Below are 22,854 nucleotides of genomic sequence, written 5' to 3'. Positions count from 1 at the left end.
TTGTATGGACTTTTTTCGTAAACTCAAATAGACCCACTACCCATTGATTAAATCAATTAAAAATGGTTGGTGTATATATCTTTGGTGGTGATATTGCTATTAAAGGAGATCTTGTCTAGTGCATTAGATGTATTGTGGATGTTTTTGGGGGAAAGGCTATGCTAAGGCGCGTGGTCGATAGCTTAGGAGTACCTATTGATGGAAGGAGGCTTTAAGCAATCACAAGCGAAGACGAGTGGAAGTAAAAGCCTCTGAAAGTATTGAATGTAAATTAGTGCACGAGCCTATGCAAATAAATTTAAAAGCGGTAGATAGCATGATTCATATAGATTGTAAACCAGTAAATGGAAACGAAACATATGCAAATTACTCATAAATGATATTGTATTGTTTCAATTTATATGATATAATTTGAATTTTAAGAGTTAAATAAGTTTTTTTTAATCACAAATTATTACATGTCATTAAATATTTCAAATTATTATTTTTTTGGCTTATTAATATTTCTTCTATATTTTCTAAATATATAAAATATATTTTTCAAAAATCTAATATTATATATTTAAATATACAGTTAAAATAAATAAAACATTTCACTTTCGAAATAGTAAATTGGTAGAGGAGACAGTAAATATGGAACTTGGCCCTTTGCCTCTTTAGTGAAAGTATTCGTATCGTTCAGATTGTAGATCTGGAAGTCCCTTTCATATTTCATTGAGAATTTCTGCCTGCTGCCGCCGGTTTCCGCCTGCCTCCCGCCGATTGCCGCTGATAGTCCGTCTTCCTCGTCGTCAGGTAAGTTTTGATCAAAACAAATTTCAAAGAAACAATTGAAGCTTAAGAAAAATCTGTTGAAAACAACTCAACTATACACACCATAGTTGAATCTGACACTAGTTCGAAGCGTGATTTCTGCTTGTTGAACGTGCGATTTTGATTATTATTTTTTGTATTTGAAGTTTTTGAATTCCATGTTCTTAGGTTAAATAAATATTTCTCAAATTACTTATTTGTGCTTGTCGAAGCCGCGAGTTCTATTATTCGTAATTTCATATGCTTGAGATTCTGTCCAGTTATAGATCAAAGGAACCTTGTTAGAATAGATTTACTTGAATCTGGGTGTGTTTCTGACTACTTAGACATTGTGGCTTCGACTTTGATTCTGCCTTCTTTCATGCTTAGTGAGTATGACTTTACTGATTATATAAATCAAATAAATGAACAATTGGACAATTTGATTCTACCTTCTTTCAGTTTTCTCCTCGTTTGCTTACAATTTGGAAATGCATAAGCATTGGTTGAGTGATCATGGGTAAACTGTGTTTGAGAAGCCAATCGATTAATTAGGCCTCAATCTCAAAATAATTGGGCTGGATCACATGAATTCTATTTCATTTCCAATACTAATAATTTCTATGCTTGAGCAAGTTGATATTTTTTTGATAAGGTAAGTTAATTGTATTGATATAATCGTGCCAAGTAGGTATTAGCTAAAGTTCAAGAGATAGAGGAGCAAGCTCCCTGCTATATTACATCTTTAGTGAAACCAAATAATGAGCTGGAGACTTAATCAAGCTGCTCCTGCTCCAAAATGTGAATTTATATGCTTACAAAATATGAGTGCTGCTTTTCCCAAGAAACACCTTCTATTCCTTTCACGCCAAACGATACACATGATGCATAATGGGATGGTCCCTCCAAACTTCATTCTTTTCCTGTCAATTCCCTACCCTTGCAAGCTGATATAATTCTGTAAGATCTTGTGGCATCACCCAAACAACCCCCAAAATGTTAAGAAGTAATGTCCAAATCTGTCAAACATAGTTCCAATAGCTGTTAGATTCTTGTGAGTCTTCACATAGTAAACATTTACTGCACATGGAAAAATCTCTTCTTTGCAAAAATAACTTGTGTGACACATGCTCTGTGCAGTCTTTCCAATGTGCAGTCTGGAAAATAACTCTTCTTAGCAAAATAACTTGTGTAACACAAGAATCCGTCCTCATCTGTTATCATTCAGTCTCCAGAGCCACTCAGAAAGAAAGTTCTTATTGTGATGCTTGTGTTACCACTGCTTCTTTGTTCCTCGTCACTGGCTTCCATGTTACAAGGTGAAATCTTTTTCTAGCTGAGTTCCCCTCTTATAAAAACTCGTTCATAATGCTGTTAATTGTTTGTTCTCAACACTTGCTGGTATAGGCATGAGAGACGTCATGTAAGTAGGATGCCATCAAGAACACTATTCACCAGCGTAAGCCTTCCACCAAAAGAAAATATTTTTTCCCAAGGGGTGAGCTTCTTCGAGTACTTACTAATACCCCCTTGCCATACTGATTTATCTTTATGCCCGACTTCAAGTCACCAATAGTTCCAAAATATACTGTAGGGAATTTCTTAATTCAACAATAACAACAACATACCTAATGTAATTCCACAAGTGAAGTCTGGGGAGGGTAGGATGAATTTCTCAATTCAGCATTCCAGGATATCAGCCAGCTCCTGAATGTGATTTTCTGAATTTGCAGCAAAGACACTGCTCTTTGTAAGGTCTATTTTAAGGCTAGAAATAGCCTTAAATGCTAGCAGAATGGCTCTTGAGAGACTTGATATTTATGAAAAATTATTAACTGCTTCCGTTAGTTTTCTAGTATTCTGAATAGCTATGTATTTATTTAATTACTTTATTTATTTATTTTACATTTTCTTAACCTTTTGTGTTGTTGGGTTATCTTTATAACATTTTAGCTGATTTAGAAAGATTATACAAATAAAGTGAGATATGAGAACGGATTCTTGTGAATGGAGATACTAATATAATATCAACATAATTCAGGGCATGGGTTTGTGGACATTGCTCGAGGGCTGCCTGCTTCTTGCAAATGCACTTGCAATATTGAACGAAGACCGTTTCCTTGCTCCAAGAGGATGGAGCTTCCAGGAATATTCAGGGGTCCGGAGAAATTCATTCAAGGGCCAGCTACTTGGTCTTATTTATGCGACTCAATATCTGAGAGTTCTTCTCATACTCCTCAACACACTCTGTATTGTTGTAAAGTTTGTATCTGGATGATGATTCTTGGGTGAGGTATGCATGTTTAACTTGGTTGCTAAATTTTGAGTTTGAGGTGTATTTGGTCAATTATTTCTAGTTGCGAATTAACAGAAGGGCTAACAGAACATTCTGGGGAGAATCCAGGAAATTGTTTTTTCATTACAAAAGCTATATGTGGATTTGGTGTGATATTTAACTTTTGAAATAATCTTGGGATCCTTAAAATAAGGTATCCTGAACTAGCTAATATCTTTTATGCTTCATGTCTCTGACAATCTCCATGGTATGATATATAGTGGGTGGGACAGTTTCAATCTGCAATATCAGGAGGTTACATTGTACATTTTTTGTACTTCTTCTCTCATTTCCTTGGGGTGGAGGTAGTTGCTTAGATCAAAGTAGCCAGTGGGTCACCAGTTTTTCAAACTGCAGTGTCGTTAAGTACTATAATGTTCAATAATGCATCCAGAACACATCTTCGTCTTCTTACATGCAATGACATTTGTTTCACTTACAATGGGACTGAGTAATAAAGTAGTTACAACTTACAATCAAATAGGAACAGTCATTATGTGTAATGCATTGCATATTTATTAATAGCAGTATAACTGGTAAAGTTGCTGCCATGTGACCAGAAGGTCACGGGCTTAAGCCTTGGAAATAGCCTCTGGCAGAAATGCAAGGTAAGGCTGCGTACAATAGATCCTTGTGGTCGGGCTCTTCCCCGAACCCTGCGCATAGCGGGAGCTTTAGTGCACCGGGCTGCCCTTTTTTATAAAAATGGTTTCTTCATTTATAATTAGAGTAGTCTGTTTTTTGAATCAATAATTTTTATATTACAGACACGAAAGTTCATAGATGGAAGGGTGCAGAAGCTTCTTTGAGGAAAAGCCGCAAGTCTTGTCACATTTTGTTAGAACCCTGATACAAGCTGATCTTCTTCTATTAGTTTTAGATTAAGAATTGTTTTTCGGTCTTTATGAACAACTGTTGTAAAGTGGGTCATCAGTTCAACTCCCTATGCATAGTAGTTTTGAGTTTCTGCAGTTTTTTGAATACATGTGGAATATTGTCCTGCATCTCTTCTTAGCATTTACTTAACAGGATGTTGTTTTTATGCGAAGCCTATTCTTGTGATGAAAGGGAGTCTTGTAGTTAGGATTGTAATGATGATGAGTAAAGCCCCCGCCTTTAATTTTTTAACCTTTCATTGTTTTGAAAAACCTGAACCTTGTCATCTAGTTTCATATGTCAACTGGTATCTTCATTGAATGCCAGCTTCTAAGCTTGTTAAAGCTATGCCAGTGTAGAACTTGTGTACATCCTTCACGGAATAGCTAAGTGGCCGGAAATGCTAAAAATTCAATCTGCAGTGTGACAAGTTCGAATCATAATGGCCTCTTGGCTACTCTTGCTCAGTTGCCCATCCCTCCCTATTAACCATGTGTAGGGGAAAGAACTCTTTTGTTGTAGATACTGAATGCTTCTAGGAGATTGATGTGGGGTCAAACTTCATCAAAAGATTGATGTGGGATCAAACAGGACTGGAATTAGATTTTACTATATCTTGACTATTTATTTTGAGCTTTCTAGCACAAAAAACAACATACCAAGTATAATCCATAAGTGGGGTCTGGGGAGGATGTGTACACAATCTTACCTCTGCCTTGTGAAGGAATTTTGATCTTTCTAGCATAATTGTAATTTCATGGGGAGAATTTGCATCAGGTAACAACCAAACGAGGCCAGGTTTTGGAGTTTATTTCTACCAACAAGTTGCAAAAATGTTGGGTTGATTATATACCTTGCTGCTCATGAAAATTCTTCTAGCCTCGAGAGTTATCTTTGTTGGAAATTTCAATATAGAGCTACTTGAGAGCATCATCAGGATTTACTGCAGTTTATCTTGTATTTCCACTCATGCTAAGCAGTTGGTTTTGGGAATTTGTCATTCATTTGTAACTTACCCTCTTGATTAGAGTCCTGATCAAACCCGGAACTAGTGTGCTTAGTACGGGTTCTAACAAACCCAGTAATTTTTGCTAAGGCCTTGTTCGAGTGCTCGTTTGTTAAGCAGCGGGCATACTACTTGGGGCATGTCATAAGCCAATATTGTATAGAGTTTCATTGTTTTGTAGATATGCTAAATAAATGCACTAAAAATCACTATAGCATGTTTCCACTTATATTGCAAATTTCGAACTATCCTTTTATCAATGAATCTATTTGATAAGGCATTGCTTACCTAGATGCGATGCGTATTCCTTGATGTCTCCTTAGTCAAATGAATTGAGGGTTCTAGAATATGTTGTTTCTTGGTATCCTCTTGGATTGTCGATTCATTTATAAAAAGTCGAAGACAACTGAACACATTCTACAAGAATCACGCCTAGAAGCATGACAAGTCATCCTCGAGTCTATTGGCAACAACATGAATCATGTATAGGATGACAGTTTAAAATCTTGATTAACCAAATGTAATTCGAGTTCATGACATGTTTGAAAGGCCTATACAAGCATTGCAATTTGATTTAACATATATAATAGTGATATTCTTTTTTGTTTTGCTAAAATATCGCATAAACGTTTCCTTGTTTATTAGGATTTAGGATATCTTCACCAAATTCATCATTCAAATTTTGCTTACTTCAACCTCCTTCCCATAGTTAAGAAGAAAAAAACAATAAATAAATAAATATAACCTTGTACAATGACTAAATGGATAACAACTTTTTGGTCCCTCAATATTGGTAAATTTAAATTTTGGTCCTTGTGGTATCGAACCAAATACATTTAATTTTTAATTAATTAAAAAATATATATCTTTAATCCCTTTATGTAGAATGTAAATTACATTTGAAGTATTTTTAAACTATATTACGGTTAAGCATGGAGCATTAGTATAAATTTAACATTTAATGAACAATCAAGTGATAAAACAATTAACAATTATGATATATTTGTGAATATTGAACATAATTATTAGAAGTGTCCATTTCAATTAATTGTAGATAATATATATTAACTTAAACATCACAATTCACAAGGACCAAAATTAGAATATACCAATAATTTTGTACTTTTTCTGTTCCTTTTTAATTGTTATTGTTTTTTTTATTAGAGTCAAACAATATGAATGTTGATTAACATTTTAAGATTAAAAAAAATTGTAATATATCATATTTTTCGTATAATTTTTGAATATCTAATAAATATAATTTAATTTAATTTTAAAAATTAGTTAAATTAATTATCGAAAAAATGCAATATGACAGGCAATGTAGATAAAAGTAAAGTAGCATTTTTCAATTCTTGTGGGTAGTTAAACAAAAAACCAATAAATTTCTCTTCTACAGTTTTACCAATGTCTGAACTCTGAACTGGAAATTGTGAATTTCTTCCTCCTTATCCACTTTATCTCTCAACAACAATGGCGTCTTCTTCTTCTCCATCAGTACTCCCATCTCTCACCTCCACGCTCTCTTCTTCTACACCTTCAATACCCTTCAGCTTCAGGGGTTTCACCAAAAGGGTCAATAATTCTGGTCAAATCTTGAAAGCCCAAACTCTAGAATTTTCGGGTTCTTTCTTTGAGGGTGGATTCGGTGGAGGAAACAATGATGAGCCACCGACTACTCCATGGTCGGGGATTTCTGCAGTTGAAGATAAAGAGGAACCGCAGTGCCCACCTGGGTTACGCCCTTATGAAACTATGGTGGTTTTGAGACCCGATATGTCTGAAGATGAAAGACTTGCTCTTACCCAGAAATATGAAGAGGTAACAATCTTTGTTTTGATAATTCTTGGTACCCATGTAGGAATTTTGCTTGTTAACTTGCAAGGCTAAGCTCAATTTGGTGGATTTTGAGTTTTCTGATTTGACTGTTTGAGCATGAGAATTGAAGTTCAGAGTTCTAAAAATTGTTGCTTTTGAATCTAATACTCTATTTGTTCACAATTTGTTTGGGGCTTTTTTTCTTATTTAGAGTCAATTTGACTGACTTTTGGAGATGGATTGAACTAGATTTATTCATTTTGTATAAGTAAGATTTAGATATTTGGAAACTGCACGAGAAAGTATTATAAGTTGTAATTCTCTTAGTATCCAAATGGTGAAGGCAAAGAATAAATTTTTAATATGTTTGTTGTAGTTCATGAATGAGAAGTGAAAAATGACATACATTAGGACTGAGGGAGTTAAGTATTTTTATCAGAAGTTGAGTTGCATGTTTTGTCATTTGAAACTCTTCAGCTGATTCCAATGTGAACTGAGAAATGAAGATAATTATGCTCATTTGAAATAAGGGAAGATGAATGCAGGAAGAAAAGATTTGATATTCAGTTTGATCATGATAAAAAGATAAGCTACGGCGAAAAGTTCAAGATTGAAACTGTAATTTATTCCCTATAATTTGACTGTCATTACTCTCTAGTTTCTTCGTTCTTGTTTCTCTTGGCTAGAAAATCTGTTTTTTTCTCCCGTTTGTGAAAAAGGGTGGAAGCATGAGAGCAAAAGAAGTTTCGAGCTTGTAATTGATAATTTAAGCACAGGATTGTGATAGAATATACTTCCTTTTTTTTGTCTACTCACTAGAATGTCATTCTTTGGGAAATCTGAGCTTTGGACCTAATAACACTTACAGAGTTTGGGTGTATAATTCAACATTCCGTTATAATTTAAGCTGACATGGACATGATCTAAGTAAAAAGAAAGTTACTCTCAGCTTCTACTACAATTTTCGTTCTTCTTGTTCCCGTGTAAGAACCTCCATTTTAATCTTTTTCTTTTTTTCCCGTCTGCTTTTCAAGTCCAAAAGCCTTGATATGATGGCTATTATCACCTTATCACTCTTCCCTGTGAACATCGATAATAATTGTGTTTTGGTTTGCCCATCTCAGTTTTGATGTTATATTCGACGTCTACTAGAAAAATAGGCATGTGCACAGCTGCAGAGAACAATGATAAAATTACTTAAAGTTGATGAAACTCTATTTTCTATATGACTCGTTTACTAGTGTATTTCCTTTTATTACTGATTGTTGTTTTGTTTTACTTGAGCCCAGGGTCTATCAGAAACAACGTATATACCTTTATTAAGTAGGGGTAAGGTTGCGTACACACTACCCTTCCCAGACCTCACATGTGGGATTACACTGAGTATGAATTGACTTAAAGTTGATGAAATTATCTGTCATCTTTTACATACAAATAATTGGGGAAACTTTCATTTTGTTAAATGCCTGATAAACCAGAAGAGAGAGAAAAGTTGAGCATCAGCACATTTTTTTTTCCTATATTGTTCCAACATTTACATCATTTCAGCTTGCCTAACAGGCCAATCAAATAGACACACTGGTAAGTGCCAATGTTCCCCATGTTTTTGTGTTTTGCTCTTAATCAGCTGCTCCGTCTAACCAACCAAGTAACTCGCTTCAGCATGGTATTAGAGCACGCTCTCATTGCCACCCATTATCAAAAAATAGATTTTCACATGCTTGACTCATAGTAAAGGAATCAGGCCCGCACGTGAGGGGCAATATTAAAGTATACGACCATTTTATCTAAAAACTTACATTATAGACTTATCGCAGCTGTGTTATGGATTTATCAGTTCTAATATTGTCTCCCATCAATTTCAGTTGCACACGTTACTGGCTAATTGACGATGCAAGTTTTAATCTTTTGTTTTTCTTTCTCTTGCTCAGTTGCTGGTTGCTGGTGGCGGGATGTATGTGGAGGTCTTCAACCGAGGGGTTATTCCACTTGCATACAGCATTAGGAGAAAAAACAAAGCTGGAGAGACAAATACGTACTTGGACGGAATCTACCTCCTGTTCACTTATTTTACTAAACCTGAATCCATTGCAGCCCTCGAGGCAACACTGGTAGCTGATGATGATGTTATCCGATCTTCCAGTTTCAAGATTAGGAAAAGGAAATACTAGTTTGATTAGTTAGTTTGTGTATCAGTTCAGCTGTAAAAGACGATAACGGAGAGGAGGCAAGTTTTCCTCATCGCACCTTTCAGATGTTTAAGTAATTACAGTCTTTTTCAAAGTAAAACAATATCAATTTGTACTATTCTTTTATATTACTGAAAGTTGGTATTGCATTCTGCTTTAATATCCTCCAATTTGGTTCTTAAATATAATAGTAGCATTATTGAGCATTTGATATATAAAGATGATCCTTGATTTTTACTTTTCTGATCTCTTTGGTTGTCAAGTCAGATTACCATATCTCTGAATTATAGAATTTTTAACGTGAGAAGGTGGCCTAATGGACAATGAAATGGGCTGGAAATGGGCTGAGAAACACTAGGGGTTGCTTCTCGTCTGTCCAAGCCTTGATGGAGAGTTATTTGGTACTTGTGCTTGTGGGAGGTAGCATGTACTACGTGGGATTAGTTGAGGTGTGTGAAAGCTGAACTGATCTCATAGTTCACAATTTTCCCTTCTTCATCAAGTAACCTGCCAATTCAACACATTGTCATGCATGTAAAAATTCATTTACTTGAACATGAGTTTTGACTTCCCCTCCGGAGGACTGCTGTAGCTACTAGCTTGTTTCGCAAGCTTCACTTCCTTTGTCTTTCCCCGGGGCTTATACTTCATCAATGTCCTTTTATAGAAAATCTTGAGAAACAACTTTTTCTTTTCTTTTTGTTGCTTCCAAAGGCAGAGCTGGCCATTTTTGTGGGTTATGATTTAGACATATGGTTCAAATTTTTGTGTTGATTGCATTAAGACAACAGTGTTGGCTTCCACCTTAACATATGTCATAAAATAGTCATTTTATGTTGATTGCTAAGAATTTTTCCAAAGTCAGATTACTTTATATACTACTAGATAAGTTTAATTATTTTTTTTATTATTTTCTTTTGCTTTATGGGAAATCTTGAGAATCTGATTCAATGGTGTAGTTTGAGGATGACCTCATTTCCCACTTTGAGAAATAGATTAGGGAAATGATGAGAATATTTTCCCACCCCACAAACAAAAAACATGAGTTTATTCCAAGAAAATGCCCACATTAAGTGAGATTGCATCTTTGTAAAGTTGTTGGACGTTATAAATTTAAAACTAGTAAAATGGACACACACAGTGCAAAAACTAGTAAATGGAGACATAAAGAAAGAGCAAGTTGGTTATAGCTATTAACTATTAATGAAAAAAAACTTAGATATACAATGATTTTTTCTCAATTATCTAAATCTTAGTGGATAAAATATTAATTCTTATATGCTTAAGCCTTGATGAATAAAATTATCTGATTATTCAGCTTGTGTTGGAGAAAGCGCGGAGCATCCCACTTGTGTAGGTAACCAAGCTGGCTAACCTACAACAAAAGATCAAATCCCACCTAATTGGCTCAAGGTGAAGATAGCAAGTACTCAATGAACTAATCAAAATTTACACAAGTTGATTCAGATATCATGATAGAAAAAAATAAAGGTAGTAGATTTGATATAGGTCAGATTTACCATAGGTATAGAGAAGATATTTTCTTAACAATAATTTGCTTAATTAAATTAGTTAATTAATGTAGTGATCACCCCGTCATAAACGGCTAGTGCTCACTATCAGGAAACAAGATCTTGCACTAATGCATACAAGTCTCTTAACAAGTGGTAAACTTGTCTTCATATGTAAAGTTGAATAACTTTATGATCACATCATTAAATTGAACCCTATTTTTATTTTAATCCTTTGGCTTGACTTAAAAGGTCAATATCCTAGACTACTATATTTCTTTTTTCTTTTAGACTACTATAATTTCTTTTTTCTTTTTTGAAATATGATGATATTCAGATCAATTTATGCTCATTTATCGAGTATCTGTTATTTTTCAATAGTACACTATCAAATTGTTTGCTTATCAAGGCTAACAAAAAAAATCAATTAGTATTTTAGTCTCTAAAAATCTTAATTTATCATGATTTTTGTCGCTTTGACGGCTAGCTAACACAAGCCATGAGCTAGACTCTTGGAAATATTAGCCTATGTACCTTAAAATGATTCATTTTCCTTTTGGCTTGATTAATCTTTTAAAAATTAGAAACTTATTTTGGATTAATTTTTAAAATAATAGCTTATTTTGAAAAAACTCTGCTCGATCTATGAGATTAGAGAAGCATAGTCGACCTCAAAGTGACACAAAAGAGTATTTTAGTGAATTGACGGCCAACATAAATGTAGTTTAACTAAGATAAGTATTCTAAAATCAACATGAATAAAGCAAAAATAGTTGTAAATTTTATTTAATTTGGGATTAAAGTGTAGTTATTTAGTTTATTTATTTATTTATTCTTATTGTTTTTGAGAATATCCTTGCTTCGGTGGATAGAGAGTGCAAATATGATATGACATCTCATGAGTTTATGGATGGACCCCTTTTTATGGTATCAACAAGTGATAGGTGCATATGAATATTGGAAAAATTATTCAATTACACATCTTATATTCCTATATTTTCAATTATTCTCTTTTATTTGTAAAAAATTTAAAAATTCCTCTTTTGATACATAAAAATAATGTTGATACATCGCGATTTGATACATAAGTCATTTTCATGATATATCGCTAGTTGATACAAACCAAACACAAAATGTATCAGTAAAACATAAGTTTTACTGCTATTTTTGTTGTGTTCATGATATATTAGGTGTTATAAGCTGATTCATAAGTTTTATTGATACAATGTTTGGTTTGTATCAACTAAAGATGTATCATGAAAATGACTTATGTATCAAATCGCGATGTATTAGCATCATTCGTATGTATCAGAAATCTGGAAAAAAGAGAGAATTCGAGTAATTACCAAAAAAGTTAGAATAAATTTTAATTGGTTTTTTTCACTATGTGATTTAAGTAAAATACCCATGAATATATGCATGTGTAGGGCCCACTAATAATAGTAGTACTTTATTTCTAGGTATTTTTTTCAATGACAAATTTTTTTTAATATGCAAAGGATAAAACTTCCGTTTTATGCAGTAGCTCGCAAATCACACGAGAGATAATTCGTATTAGGTAAACTCAATGCAACGAGCTCAATCCAGAAGACAAATTTCTTGCTTTCACTAACAAAGGATTTCGAACTTTAGACCTTCGACACAAAAGTCTCAAGCCCAAAATACTAGTTCACTCCAAAGGGTTACCTTTTCTAGAAAAGAAAACAGTTCATTTATGTGAAAACACTTTTGAGTTTTGAGTGTAGTTTGTGGAAGAACCACTCATTTTATGGATGTCAAAACAGAATAAATTCCAAATGTTTAGATTACATAAAATAAATATCACTAATAATTTATTTTCATGTGACACTTTTAGAGGAAAAAAAAAGTATTTTTGAGAAGCAACTGAAGTTGAAAAGAGCAGTTTTATTTTTATGGAACTATTTTTTCTTTAAATTAAAGTATTTTACAAATTTGGCCAAACGAGCTACTTTATATAAGAAAATAATATATTTCCTTGTTAAATTCAAGAATGACATCTCTATTTGAAGTTAGGTTTCAACAAAATTGCCCCAATAAAATGTTGCATTATTGGTTTTCATTACATGAAAAAGTAATTAACTTAAAGGTAAGTCAGGCTTATCTGATCAGTGCTCACCACCTTAATGACTATCTTATGAAGTTGATTGATTATCTAATTTAGAAAAAAATCATAAATAAATAAACTTGTTTTGCGTGGGAGTCTTGTCAAAAGTGAAAAAGACTAGTGAGGGTAAGTCTTTAACCTTTTTGCCATAATATTCTGACACGTGAATTCTACTACTGACTAAGAACAAGAGTATGAAGTAAAGTTACATAAAATTAAGATATTTTGTACAGTGGATGAGCAAATTGGACCTTTTCCCTATACTTATCTATAGTTTTAAGATGTTATTTTTATCTTTTTCATCCATAACACTATGCAATCCTATGATTTTCAAATGATACATTCATAAGGTAAGTGACAAATTTTATCATTATCATTATTTATCTGTTCCCAGTGGGAGAACTATGATTGAATCCTATGCAAAAAAGATGAACATGAAAGAGTGGAATGAGGGACCTGTTTCTTTTTACCTTATTTATATGTTTAAAATCTTAGTGGCAAATTATAAATACGTCACATCAATTAAAAAGTGTAAATAAAGTAATCATATAATGTTGATCACTTAATTGATTCCAAAAAACACTTCACATTTTTCAAATCTCAATTAAAATCCAAAAAATAAACATCCCTTTTTTCATCTTTTTTCCCATTTTCTTGATCTTGATTTGTATATAAAAAGCTATAAGGTTTCTGTATACATATTAAGCTTGTAATATTTTTTTCCATTAAACTTAGTTTTAAGTGTCTATTTTTTTTTTCAATGGGGTTATCTGAGTCTCCTAGCCCACCTCATTTGTATCCTCAAGCACTTCAACTTAAACTTTATCAAGCTTTCATCTTTTCAATTCCAATACTTTTTTCTATAATCTTGTTTCTTTTGTTTTACTTGTTTTATCTTAAAAGAAGGGCTTCTATTGGTTCTAATTCCCCTGTTACAATACTTCCAAGAAGTTCAAATCAAGCTATTATTCATGTTAGTTCTCTTCTTGATTTCTATGCTGCTCGAACTCTTCAAAAAATGTCGACTGTTATTGTGTCGGATCCTTTGAATGTAGTGTATTTTTAGAGAATCTAACATGGGTGCGGGAGCATTTATGGGAGCATTTTTTGAGAGTCCGAACAACATAGTTTTGAGTTTCATGTTTTTTCAAGAAACCATAGTTTACAAACTTAAAAAATTTGGTCTTTCTTGTTTGCTAATAGTTTTTTCTTGTTTTACAGAGTGGTGTAGATGTAAAGGGGATGCTCAAGAATAAGCTTCCTGTGATACTATTCGATGAACATTCAATGATGAGGGATTCTCAGTAAGTTGAAACTTAGATTCTTATTTGTGTTGCTTGTTAAATCCATGTTTTTTTCCGTTCGTCCTCTGAGATGGTCTATCAAGTCTTCTATCCTAAGATAGTCAGAATAAAAGGCGGGATTCTCTCATCTTTTGTTTCTCTTTTCTCTGAGAGATGTCGTCCTGATGAATTGATTTCACCATCTATTTCATAGTTATCACGAAAAATAAGCCTTATGTGGTATCACATAAAGATAGTCGTGGTAGTGCACAAAAACCCTTTTCTTTTTGACCAGGGAGAGGGCTTTCGTTCACTACCACGACTATTTTTTTTACCTTAATAGATGTTGCATATCATTTCCCCTCTGTTCTATAAAATACGAAGTGCCTATCAATTAGTTCCAAGAAAGCTAACATGGAGTGTAACTAAAATTTCATTTCAATCTCGATATTGTTGGAGTTGGTCTCGAAGTAGCTATTGCCCCGAAATCTGTGTGAAGAAAAAAAAAACAGAACTAGTTATGCTAACAAGTCTACTTCAAGAATTCTGTTATACTTGTCATTCTATACTAAAATGAAACGGAGAGGATTCATATATAGTCGATCTTAACTAGTTTGTGACTGAGACGTTGTTATTGTATTGTCATTCTATTACTAACATTATGACGAAAAATATCACAGGTGTTGTGTTTGTTTAGGAGATTTTGAGATCAAAGAGGAGTTACACCAGCTACCATCTTGTAAGCACATTTTTCATGCGGAATGCATACGCCATTGGCTCCGTTCAAACTTCTCTTGTCCACTCTGTCGATGTCATGTCATTATTACCAATAAAAATCCACAACCTCCACAACAACCAGCTTCTAATAACAACCCTTCGAATATCATCGAAGAGGAAAGGGAGCAACACGATACAACGGTTAGCAGAGAAGAGCACGAGCAACATGTGGTGATAATTGAAGAATTGTCTAGTGCTAGTAGTTCATCCTCTAGCACTGTTGACAATATTGAAAGAGACTTTTCAAATGTAGAAGCTCTTGTTATCAATATTAATAAGGCTCCTAATACATGAATGTCAATAACACACGCAAATCGAGAAATGATGCAAGTCTTTCTTTTATATAAAAAAGGGGAATTTGAAAGACTGCCTAGTTTTGTTGAATTTCTAGGAATTTGTAAGGCACACAAAGGTGTTGCGTACTATAGTTTATAGAGAGAGCTTAGAATATGAAATTAAATATGACAAATCTTTTTTTAGTTTTGATAAGACATATGATAGTCAAAAGTCTTTTTTTTTCAGCTGAAGAAAAAGAGTATTTGAAGTTGAAGTAAAAAAAAAGTTCAGAAATTAAATTTTTATTTGAACATGAACGGAAAAAAGAGTTTATGGACATAGAAGTTCAAAATTTGGAAAAAAAAATCACTAATTAATATCCAAAATACAACACTTGCTTCACATACACTAAAATACAAAGAAGTACAACATTATTTGCACTCTATAAATCTCCATGATCCTTTTATTCTTGAATATATCAACTAAATCTAATATTGGCTTCTTCAACTAAACAAAGTAATAAGACTACAAAACAATAACAAAAAGTGCCAAAGTTAAAAAAAAAACTTTGCTATTACACACTTCTTAGAAGAAAAGCAAATGCCATATAGAGAGTACCAGCAAGAAATGTTGAGAAAATGGTGACCCTTGTAGGCATTCTTCCTTTATCACCTCTCAAAATCATAGCTTCATAAATTGGCAAACAATTTATTACTACAAAACCAGCAATAAACATTTGGATAAAGAATTCATCCAAATTTTGATCACCCTTGAAAATTTGTGCGAATGATTCGAGGAATGCTACTAAATTGATGATTGATGTTGTTGCTAGCATCACGAACATGGGCGAAACAACCCCAAACTCAAAAATTCCTTGATGGTACCTTTTACCTTGGTCATTATCGACTACTTTGCTTGTTACATTGAACCCTTGTGTCGATATGCCCAAGTGTTTAGTTAAATACTCAATTGTTCCAAAAAGAAAAGATGTTAATCCCCTTATCATCCACATTCTTTGGTCACTCCACCACCTTTTAAATGTCCCTTGATAAGACATAAAAATCAAGAAATCTTGTCCATATGCTCCAAGGAACATGAAAACATATAAGAAAAAACAAGGATCTGAAACCTGCAATCAATAGAAAAAGAAATTTGATATGTTATATATGTACATATACTTCATATTTAATGGTAATAAACTTCTATTATTTTCTACACGAAAGAGAACACAACACATGATTTAATTAATTGAACATTAAATATGCAGAGTCATATATCATCATAAGGACCAAAAACAAAACTTAGTAGTAATATATATGGACCAAAAATGTTATTATCTCATTGTAATCTCTATGGACCAAAAATGTTATTATCTCATTGTAATATCTATACTAGTGAAAGAACTAATGGATTGGTACATACCTTTGGAAAGATGGTAACCCTATTGAGAAGAGTAAGTTGAGGGATGAATGCATATAGAATAATTGGTATAGACCAAATGGGCCAAAATGCATAGTGAGCATAACAATGGGCCATAACAAAGCCCATGGACTGAACCCCAAAAGTTAATGGGCTATATTTTGAGAAAGCAACTTCAAGAAGGCCCACAGACCATCTCTTGTTTTGGCTGACCACATCATAGAGAGAAATAGGTATATCTCCTAAAAATGCAGGCCTTTTAGGATTGCAAAATACTGATTTCCAACCTTCACATTGAAGTCTATAACCTGTGTAGTAATCCTCCACTAGTGATCCATACCTAAATCCCATCTGCATAATCTTGAAATTGTTAGTTTGTGGCAAGTTGATTTAATATATAACACAAATAGCCTGTTGGATTCACTGTTTAATTTATCTATCTGGTATATGTAGATTATATAGTGATTATACATGGATTATACATATAATATACATCTGACAGATGTATTATTACTTTTTCATGGAAACGATATCAACAAGTTCAAAACATTTGTGTTGGTGGTTCAATTCTACACCACATTTATTGACTTATGTACTTGTTGTCTTCGGCTCTAGCAACTTTTTCATGGCAACATGATCTAACACATATGACAAGTTCGATCTGATTGCCATGAAGAAGTTACCGGTGCTATTATACTCCTGTTGCCTTCAGTGCTAACAACTTTTTTGTGGGAATTAGTTCGAATTTTCCATATATACTAGATCTTTCATGGCAAATTTGAACCAATTGCCACGAAAAAAGTTGGTAGTCAATATACTCTACATTTACTAACTTAAAATGTTACCAAAAACTCACCTTGGAACCCCAATTACTTTCACTCTCATAGTTGCAACTTGCTACATAATGGGCTAGCCGTAAGATTTCTTGGGCCTTAATGGGCTTATTCACAACATGATCCGGGAACAGTTCTGGAATTTCGGGCTGCTCAAATGAAGATGGACTCCCGAAAAAAGCCCGACGATGGAAAAAACAACCAGTTCCAACATAATTGGGCCCATTAAGCCCATCCATGCCCACTGGATTAGTATGAAACAGGCCTTTTATCTCACTTGCATAAATATCTGCTTCGTTAAGCCCATGAAAACGTTGAGGAAACTGAACGTAGGCTAAATTGGGCCGTAATGTTTGGTCCAAGAAATAACATAAAGCCCGTTTAGGTGTTGATGGATCATTAGAGTACATATCACAATCAAGTGTCAATATTATTAGTGCATTTGTCATAATTCCTGATACTCGAAGCTATCACAAGAAGAAATTAATAATAAGTTCAATGATATTTACCATGCTGTAATTAGTCAAACCATATTAATTTTAGGGAAAAGGGGTACATGTATATATTCCTCAACTTTGCAATATAGAGTGAAAATACCACTCGTAAAAAAGTGGTGTATATATATCCTCGTTGTTAATAAATGATGCATATTTACCCTTTTTGTATACTGAATTAAAAAAAATAATCAAAATTCATCTTTTATTTTGAATCGACACAAACCCATTTTATGATTGAGTAGAAGAGGGAATGAGTTTTTTTTCATTTGGGTTAGGTCTGGAAGGGTAAAAAATATGGGCAAGGTAATTTTTTACAGCCACGTGATAATATTGGATTCAAAAACAATGTTATTAAAAAATAATGTTATGATTTTTTTTAATTAAGTAAATATAGGTCCGTTAATAAAATGGTAAATATGCATCATTTGTTCGATGATAGAGTATATATACATTACTTTTTTAACGACGGATATATTCATTCTACATTTCAAAGTTGAGTGGTATATTTACCCCTTTTTCCTTAATTTTATTTAAAAATATATAAATTGTCAATCGGATGAGATTTTTCTTACCAAAGCATTGAGGGCACCTGCTTTAAAATGATGTGGGGAACTCTTGTTTTTTTCTCTTGAAAGATAAATAAGATTTGGCATCCCATGACTTGTTATGTCTTTGTCTTTGCCACTTTCTAACAAAACCTACACCATCAAATTTGTTAAAAGGAAAAGTCATATAGATGATATTGCCAAATTAATCACGAAACATTAGATTTTAAATGCGATGTTTATAATTAAAGGCAAATTAGACTATTTGGCAACATGTGTTGATGATTTTGTAGATATTCATATATTTAATTTATATATTCATATATTAATGATCAACTGAATTTAGACGAATCCTACATCTTTGCAATGACGGTAGAGTAAATCTCAACTGGGACGCTAAGTCTTTAAGGGAGTTATATTGTGACTCCCTAGGCAAATTTCATATAAAAATATAAGGAAAAAAATGAATTGAACTGTTACTGTATATATATCATGATAAATTACCTGAATAATAGAAGGATGATTATGACGAGTAAATCCAACCGTCCAAAATTTGGTAAAAGCTTGAAGCTCTTCCTCATTGTTAATATAATCTTCATCCACTTTTCCCCTTTCAATCACATTTTCTATCCTTGTCTTCATGCTTTCATACATCAACTACACATACGATACAAATTAAATAAAATTCTAATCACGCTGAAAAATAAGTAAAAACATTTTTGTGTGTATGTAAACATTATATTATGAGAATATATAAGAAAAAAATCTGATTTTTTTCATTATATAACACAAAATAAGATTTTAGTATAATAGTAAAAAGGTTTTATGACATTCTAATATAATTTTTTAATGCCCCAGTAGATATTCGTGCACTACGACAAAGAGACATTTAATGGTACATGTTAGATTTTTTTTTTAGTGGTAATATTTATTGTTGTAAAAATATTTAGAGTTAATTATTTAGAGGCAATAGATTTAATGTCATTGTATTGAGAGTCATTAAAATCTTTAGCAGCATTTGTACAAAATGTTGGTCGTAATTTGTAAATATCTATTTTCATTATTGTTGCTAAAAATAAATATAGCGGTTATTATATTATTGCCTCTATATAATTATCGAAAAATTCTTTATTGAAAAAATTATCAGGGAGAATATTTTTTAATAAATAATTATTGATTTTAGCGATACTTTTTATTTATTACCGTTTGTAGTAATACATAACAATATTATGATATATCTGTCATGTATTAAAATTGAATTATGCATGCAATATAAATGTGTTATAAGTGTTTTAAAATATATTATACTTATTTGGTAAGAAATTGACACAATGTATTATAAGTGTATTAAAGTGTGTGATAAATATATTATCTATGAATAAAACTTGTATTATATGAGTTTTATAAATTATTCTCGCTAATATATATATATATATATATATATATATATATATATATCAAAATTGTATTAAAATTATATTATAAATATATTATAAGTGTCTAGTAAAAAAAATTATTGTTATAAATGATAAATATTTTATTAATATAGTATTTTTAGGTAAATTTCCCTTCTTTATTTGTTATAGCAACGGGTGCACCACCAAATAATTATTTGTCACTAAGAATAAAAAATAATAAGGTGTCCCATTAAGAGTTGTGACAATATTTGGCTAAACTTAATAGTCAACAAAACATGATATTATGTTTATGTAAGTTTTCCTTCTTTTATTTGTTATAGCAACGGGTGCACCACCAAATAATTATTTATCACTAAGAATAAAAATTAATAAGGTGTCCCATTAAGAGTTGTGACAATATTTGGCTAAACTTATTAGTCAACAAAACATGACATATGAGCATAGTGGTTAGTTATTTGTGACTTTTAAACGAATAATGACAAATTAAAGAAAATATCTGTTTTCTCGTCTTATCTATAACGTCAGAAGGATTGAATACAAAAACAAAATGAGAAATAAATATATAATGTAATAATGTTCAGATAATTGATGATTTCAACTCAGGCCAGATACTAAATCAAACTGCGCAAGTTGCTTATCCTCTTGTTTAAATATATTTTTAAATATTGGTTAAAAGTTGACGTAATTTGAATCTTGAGTAGTAAATCTAAAAAACATAACTTGAGATAAAGGATAAATATTCTATCCGTGAATTAATTTGGCTATAAATATTTCATGTATTTTTTATCAACCTCATATGTTACTATTCCATTTTTTGTTTTTTCGAACTCAAACTATGTGAACTTTCATAAATATTTTATAGTATATATATTTGCCATATTAACATAAAATTTTTTGTAACTTCAGCGTATATTTCGTATATTTTTTGAATATCTTATAAATTTTAATATTTAAATATTAGTTTGATAGTAAATTCAATTTTAATTCAAAGATCAGTCAAATTAATTTAATTTTTTGAAAGCGGAAGATGCCATATACATATAGATTGGGACGGAAGAACCATATTTCAACGACATCCTATAGAAAAGACCATATAATATTAACTAAAATAACATTTATAATGGACCATAAAATTGATGTCCCTTCAATAATTGCTATATAGAAAACAAATTCACCAAAATATCTCATATACAGGCTTAGCTAGATCGCACATGCATGCTTGCAGAAACAACAGCACCAAATCTTGCGTCATGTCAGCCTATTTTATGTTTTTCGAATTCTTAAAATATCGTCATATTATAATAATAATATATTTTTAAAAAGTTCGAATAATATAATGCTGATTTAGTAATATTAAAGATCAACTCAAAGTTTAATTTGTTATAACAACAAATTGTTTGCTTTATTTTTCAGATCCTATATTTACTAAATTTCACTGTATAGAACTTAAACATTTTATAAATCATTACCTCATTAGAATTGGTATAAGGTACGTTTTATCTTTTCTTACTTGTACTTATTCACGTTGAAGATTTTTATTATTAATAAAAGATCGCTATAGGCTCCGATTAGTGGTATAAATTCGCCAGAAACAAATTAATAATATGTCAAAGCTTTAGCAGTTCTCATGGAAAATATATTGAAACAACTGAAAATAAAACTTTAAGAAAAAAAAAACATACCTTGATTTTCTGTGTCTCAGAATTTTGTGTGTAATTAGAACTGAAATATGCATCTGGACACCTTTGAATTATTTTATTTTCCCTACAAAAAGGCAACCAATACACAGCAAATTTTGCAGCTTCCATAAAAGCAAACAACGTAAGCTCCGATCCTCCATCGTCCGATACATAAATCGATATTTTCTCGATTGGATTATAATCATACGCCATAACTGATAACGCCGTGTTAACGACGTTTAACGGTGGTTCCTTATAAGGATCCGCCGTACAAATAAATATATCGAGTGCCGGAAAATTAATTTCGTTACTAAAGATTTTTATTAATTTTTCGGGACATTGTTTACGTGTTAGTGGACGCATACGAAAAGATTGAGTAGTTGACCACATGAAGGCTAAGATTGAATCGGAAATTAAAATGGAAATTGATATGGACAAAGTTATAAAGGAATTTGTGGAATTTAGGAGTTTTAGTGTATGGTTATAGAAAAGAGCTAGGATGGCAAAAAGGTAAATAAGTGCAAATGCGCGGTTGAGGATGAGCTGTCTTGGATTCACCTCGACGGAGTGAAGACCTTCACTGCCGGTGTTAACGGTGGTGGTGGTGGCTGTGGCGGCGGCGGCAGTTTCCATTTTTGCTTGAAGTGTGTTAATAGAGTGGATGATGGAGTGATATATTATTGTGGTGAGAAGCACTACTATTTATAGCAAAAGATTCCAAAATATTTCTCCCACTCATTTTTGTGTGTTCATTGTATTATATTTTTCATTTTTATACAAATTTTGAGAAAGAAAGAAGACTCTTTAATCTTAAACATGCTATTACATTTTTATAGTTATAAAAAAAATTCTTAAGATTAAATGAAGACTTTTTATTAATTAATTTCCAATTAAATAATTGAAAAAAATAGATTTTAGAAGGAAAAAAATAGGTTGATTTATTAAATAAAATAATGTAATTCTCCGTATTCTTGCATACTTGACCATACATATCTTGATAAGAACATCATGTTTTATCGTGGTATTAAGAAATTGGAGTTTAAAATTTACAAGCATAAATTGTCGTAGATATAACTTTCAAGGCAATTTTATGTGGTCATCACCAACTCTATATAGTAGAAATATATATTATTCATTCTTTAATTTCTTTTACTAAAATTTTCGACTTGAATCATAAATAAATTTTATTATTTAATGATCTTTTCTAAAAGAAGTAAAGAAAAGGAAGTCTAGAGTCAATTTGTGTTTAATTTATTGATTACTTTTTGATTATATCTTTAAAAAATAGTTTAAAAATAGTCTGTATTATTAAACTTATAATTCCATAAATAAATCTTAATGATAATATCTTAGAGTTCATTACTAAAAACATATTGATAATTGAGGAGTAAAAGGGGCAGACGTCACTCATTATGACCTAAAATTAAGTAAAAATTGACAAATTAAATAGAGTTAGTATAAGGTAGCTCGATTAA

At 31.9% G+C, this 22,854-nt stretch overlaps 4 protein-coding genes across 5 annotated transcripts; 3 read left to right on the top strand and 1 right to left on the bottom strand.

The window, feature by feature from the left end:
- Positions 1-615: 615 nt before the first annotated feature.
- Positions 616-4,223, top strand: LOC129890192 (uncharacterized). Of its 2 annotated transcripts, XM_055965749.1 has the most exons (4): positions 616-795; positions 1,933-2,111; positions 2,834-3,085; positions 3,895-4,223. In XM_055965749.1, exon 3 carries the CDS (start codon positions 2,837-2,839, stop codon positions 3,068-3,070), a length of 234 nt encoding a protein of 77 aa, XP_055821724.1. In that variant the 5' UTR covers positions 616-795; positions 1,933-2,111; positions 2,834-2,836; the 3' UTR covers positions 3,071-3,085; positions 3,895-4,223. The 2 variants fall into 2 exon arrangements, with proteins under 2 accessions (XP_055821724.1, XP_055821723.1); XM_055965748.1 differs by lacking the exon at positions 1,933-2,111 and having other exon boundaries at positions 619-795.
- Positions 4,224-6,355: 2,132 nt separating this feature from the next.
- Positions 6,356-9,176, top strand: LOC129890191 (30S ribosomal protein S6 alpha, chloroplastic). The gene is made up of 2 exons (XM_055965747.1): positions 6,356-6,830; positions 8,759-9,176. The coding sequence occupies exons 1-2, from the start codon at positions 6,483-6,485 to the stop codon at positions 8,996-8,998; spliced, it is 588 nt and encodes a 195-aa protein (XP_055821722.1). The 5' UTR covers positions 6,356-6,482; the 3' UTR covers positions 8,999-9,176.
- A 4,089-nt stretch (positions 9,177-13,265) lies between these two features.
- Positions 13,266-15,078, top strand: LOC129890189 (probable E3 ubiquitin-protein ligase RHA4A). The gene is made up of 3 exons (XM_055965746.1): positions 13,266-13,625; positions 13,874-13,956; positions 14,616-15,078. The coding sequence occupies exons 1-3, from the start codon at positions 13,413-13,415 to the stop codon at positions 15,004-15,006; spliced, it is 687 nt and encodes a 228-aa protein (XP_055821721.1). The 5' UTR covers positions 13,266-13,412; the 3' UTR covers positions 15,007-15,078.
- A 262-nt stretch (positions 15,079-15,340) lies between these two features.
- On the bottom strand, positions 15,341-22,166 carry LOC129890188 (cellulose synthase-like protein G3). Its single transcript, XM_055965745.1, has 6 exons — positions 21,383-22,166; positions 18,787-18,939; positions 18,310-18,435; positions 17,264-17,707; positions 16,411-16,758; positions 15,341-16,117 (listed from the first exon to the last, which is right to left on the bottom strand). Exons 1-6 carry the CDS (start codon positions 22,010-22,012, stop codon positions 15,563-15,565), a joined length of 2,256 nt encoding a protein of 751 aa, XP_055821720.1. The 5' UTR covers positions 22,013-22,166; the 3' UTR covers positions 15,341-15,562.
- Between the last annotated feature and the right edge of the window lie 688 nt (positions 22,167-22,854).

The sequence above is a fragment of the Solanum dulcamara genome, chromosome 5 (assembly GCF_947179165.1).
Source record: "Solanum dulcamara chromosome 5, daSolDulc1.2, whole genome shotgun sequence".
In the NCBI taxonomy this organism is placed as follows: Eukaryota; Viridiplantae; Streptophyta; class Magnoliopsida; order Solanales; family Solanaceae; genus Solanum; species Solanum dulcamara.
The sequence above is the reverse complement of the archived record's forward strand: the minus strand, read 5'-3'. Positions and strand labels throughout refer to the sequence as shown.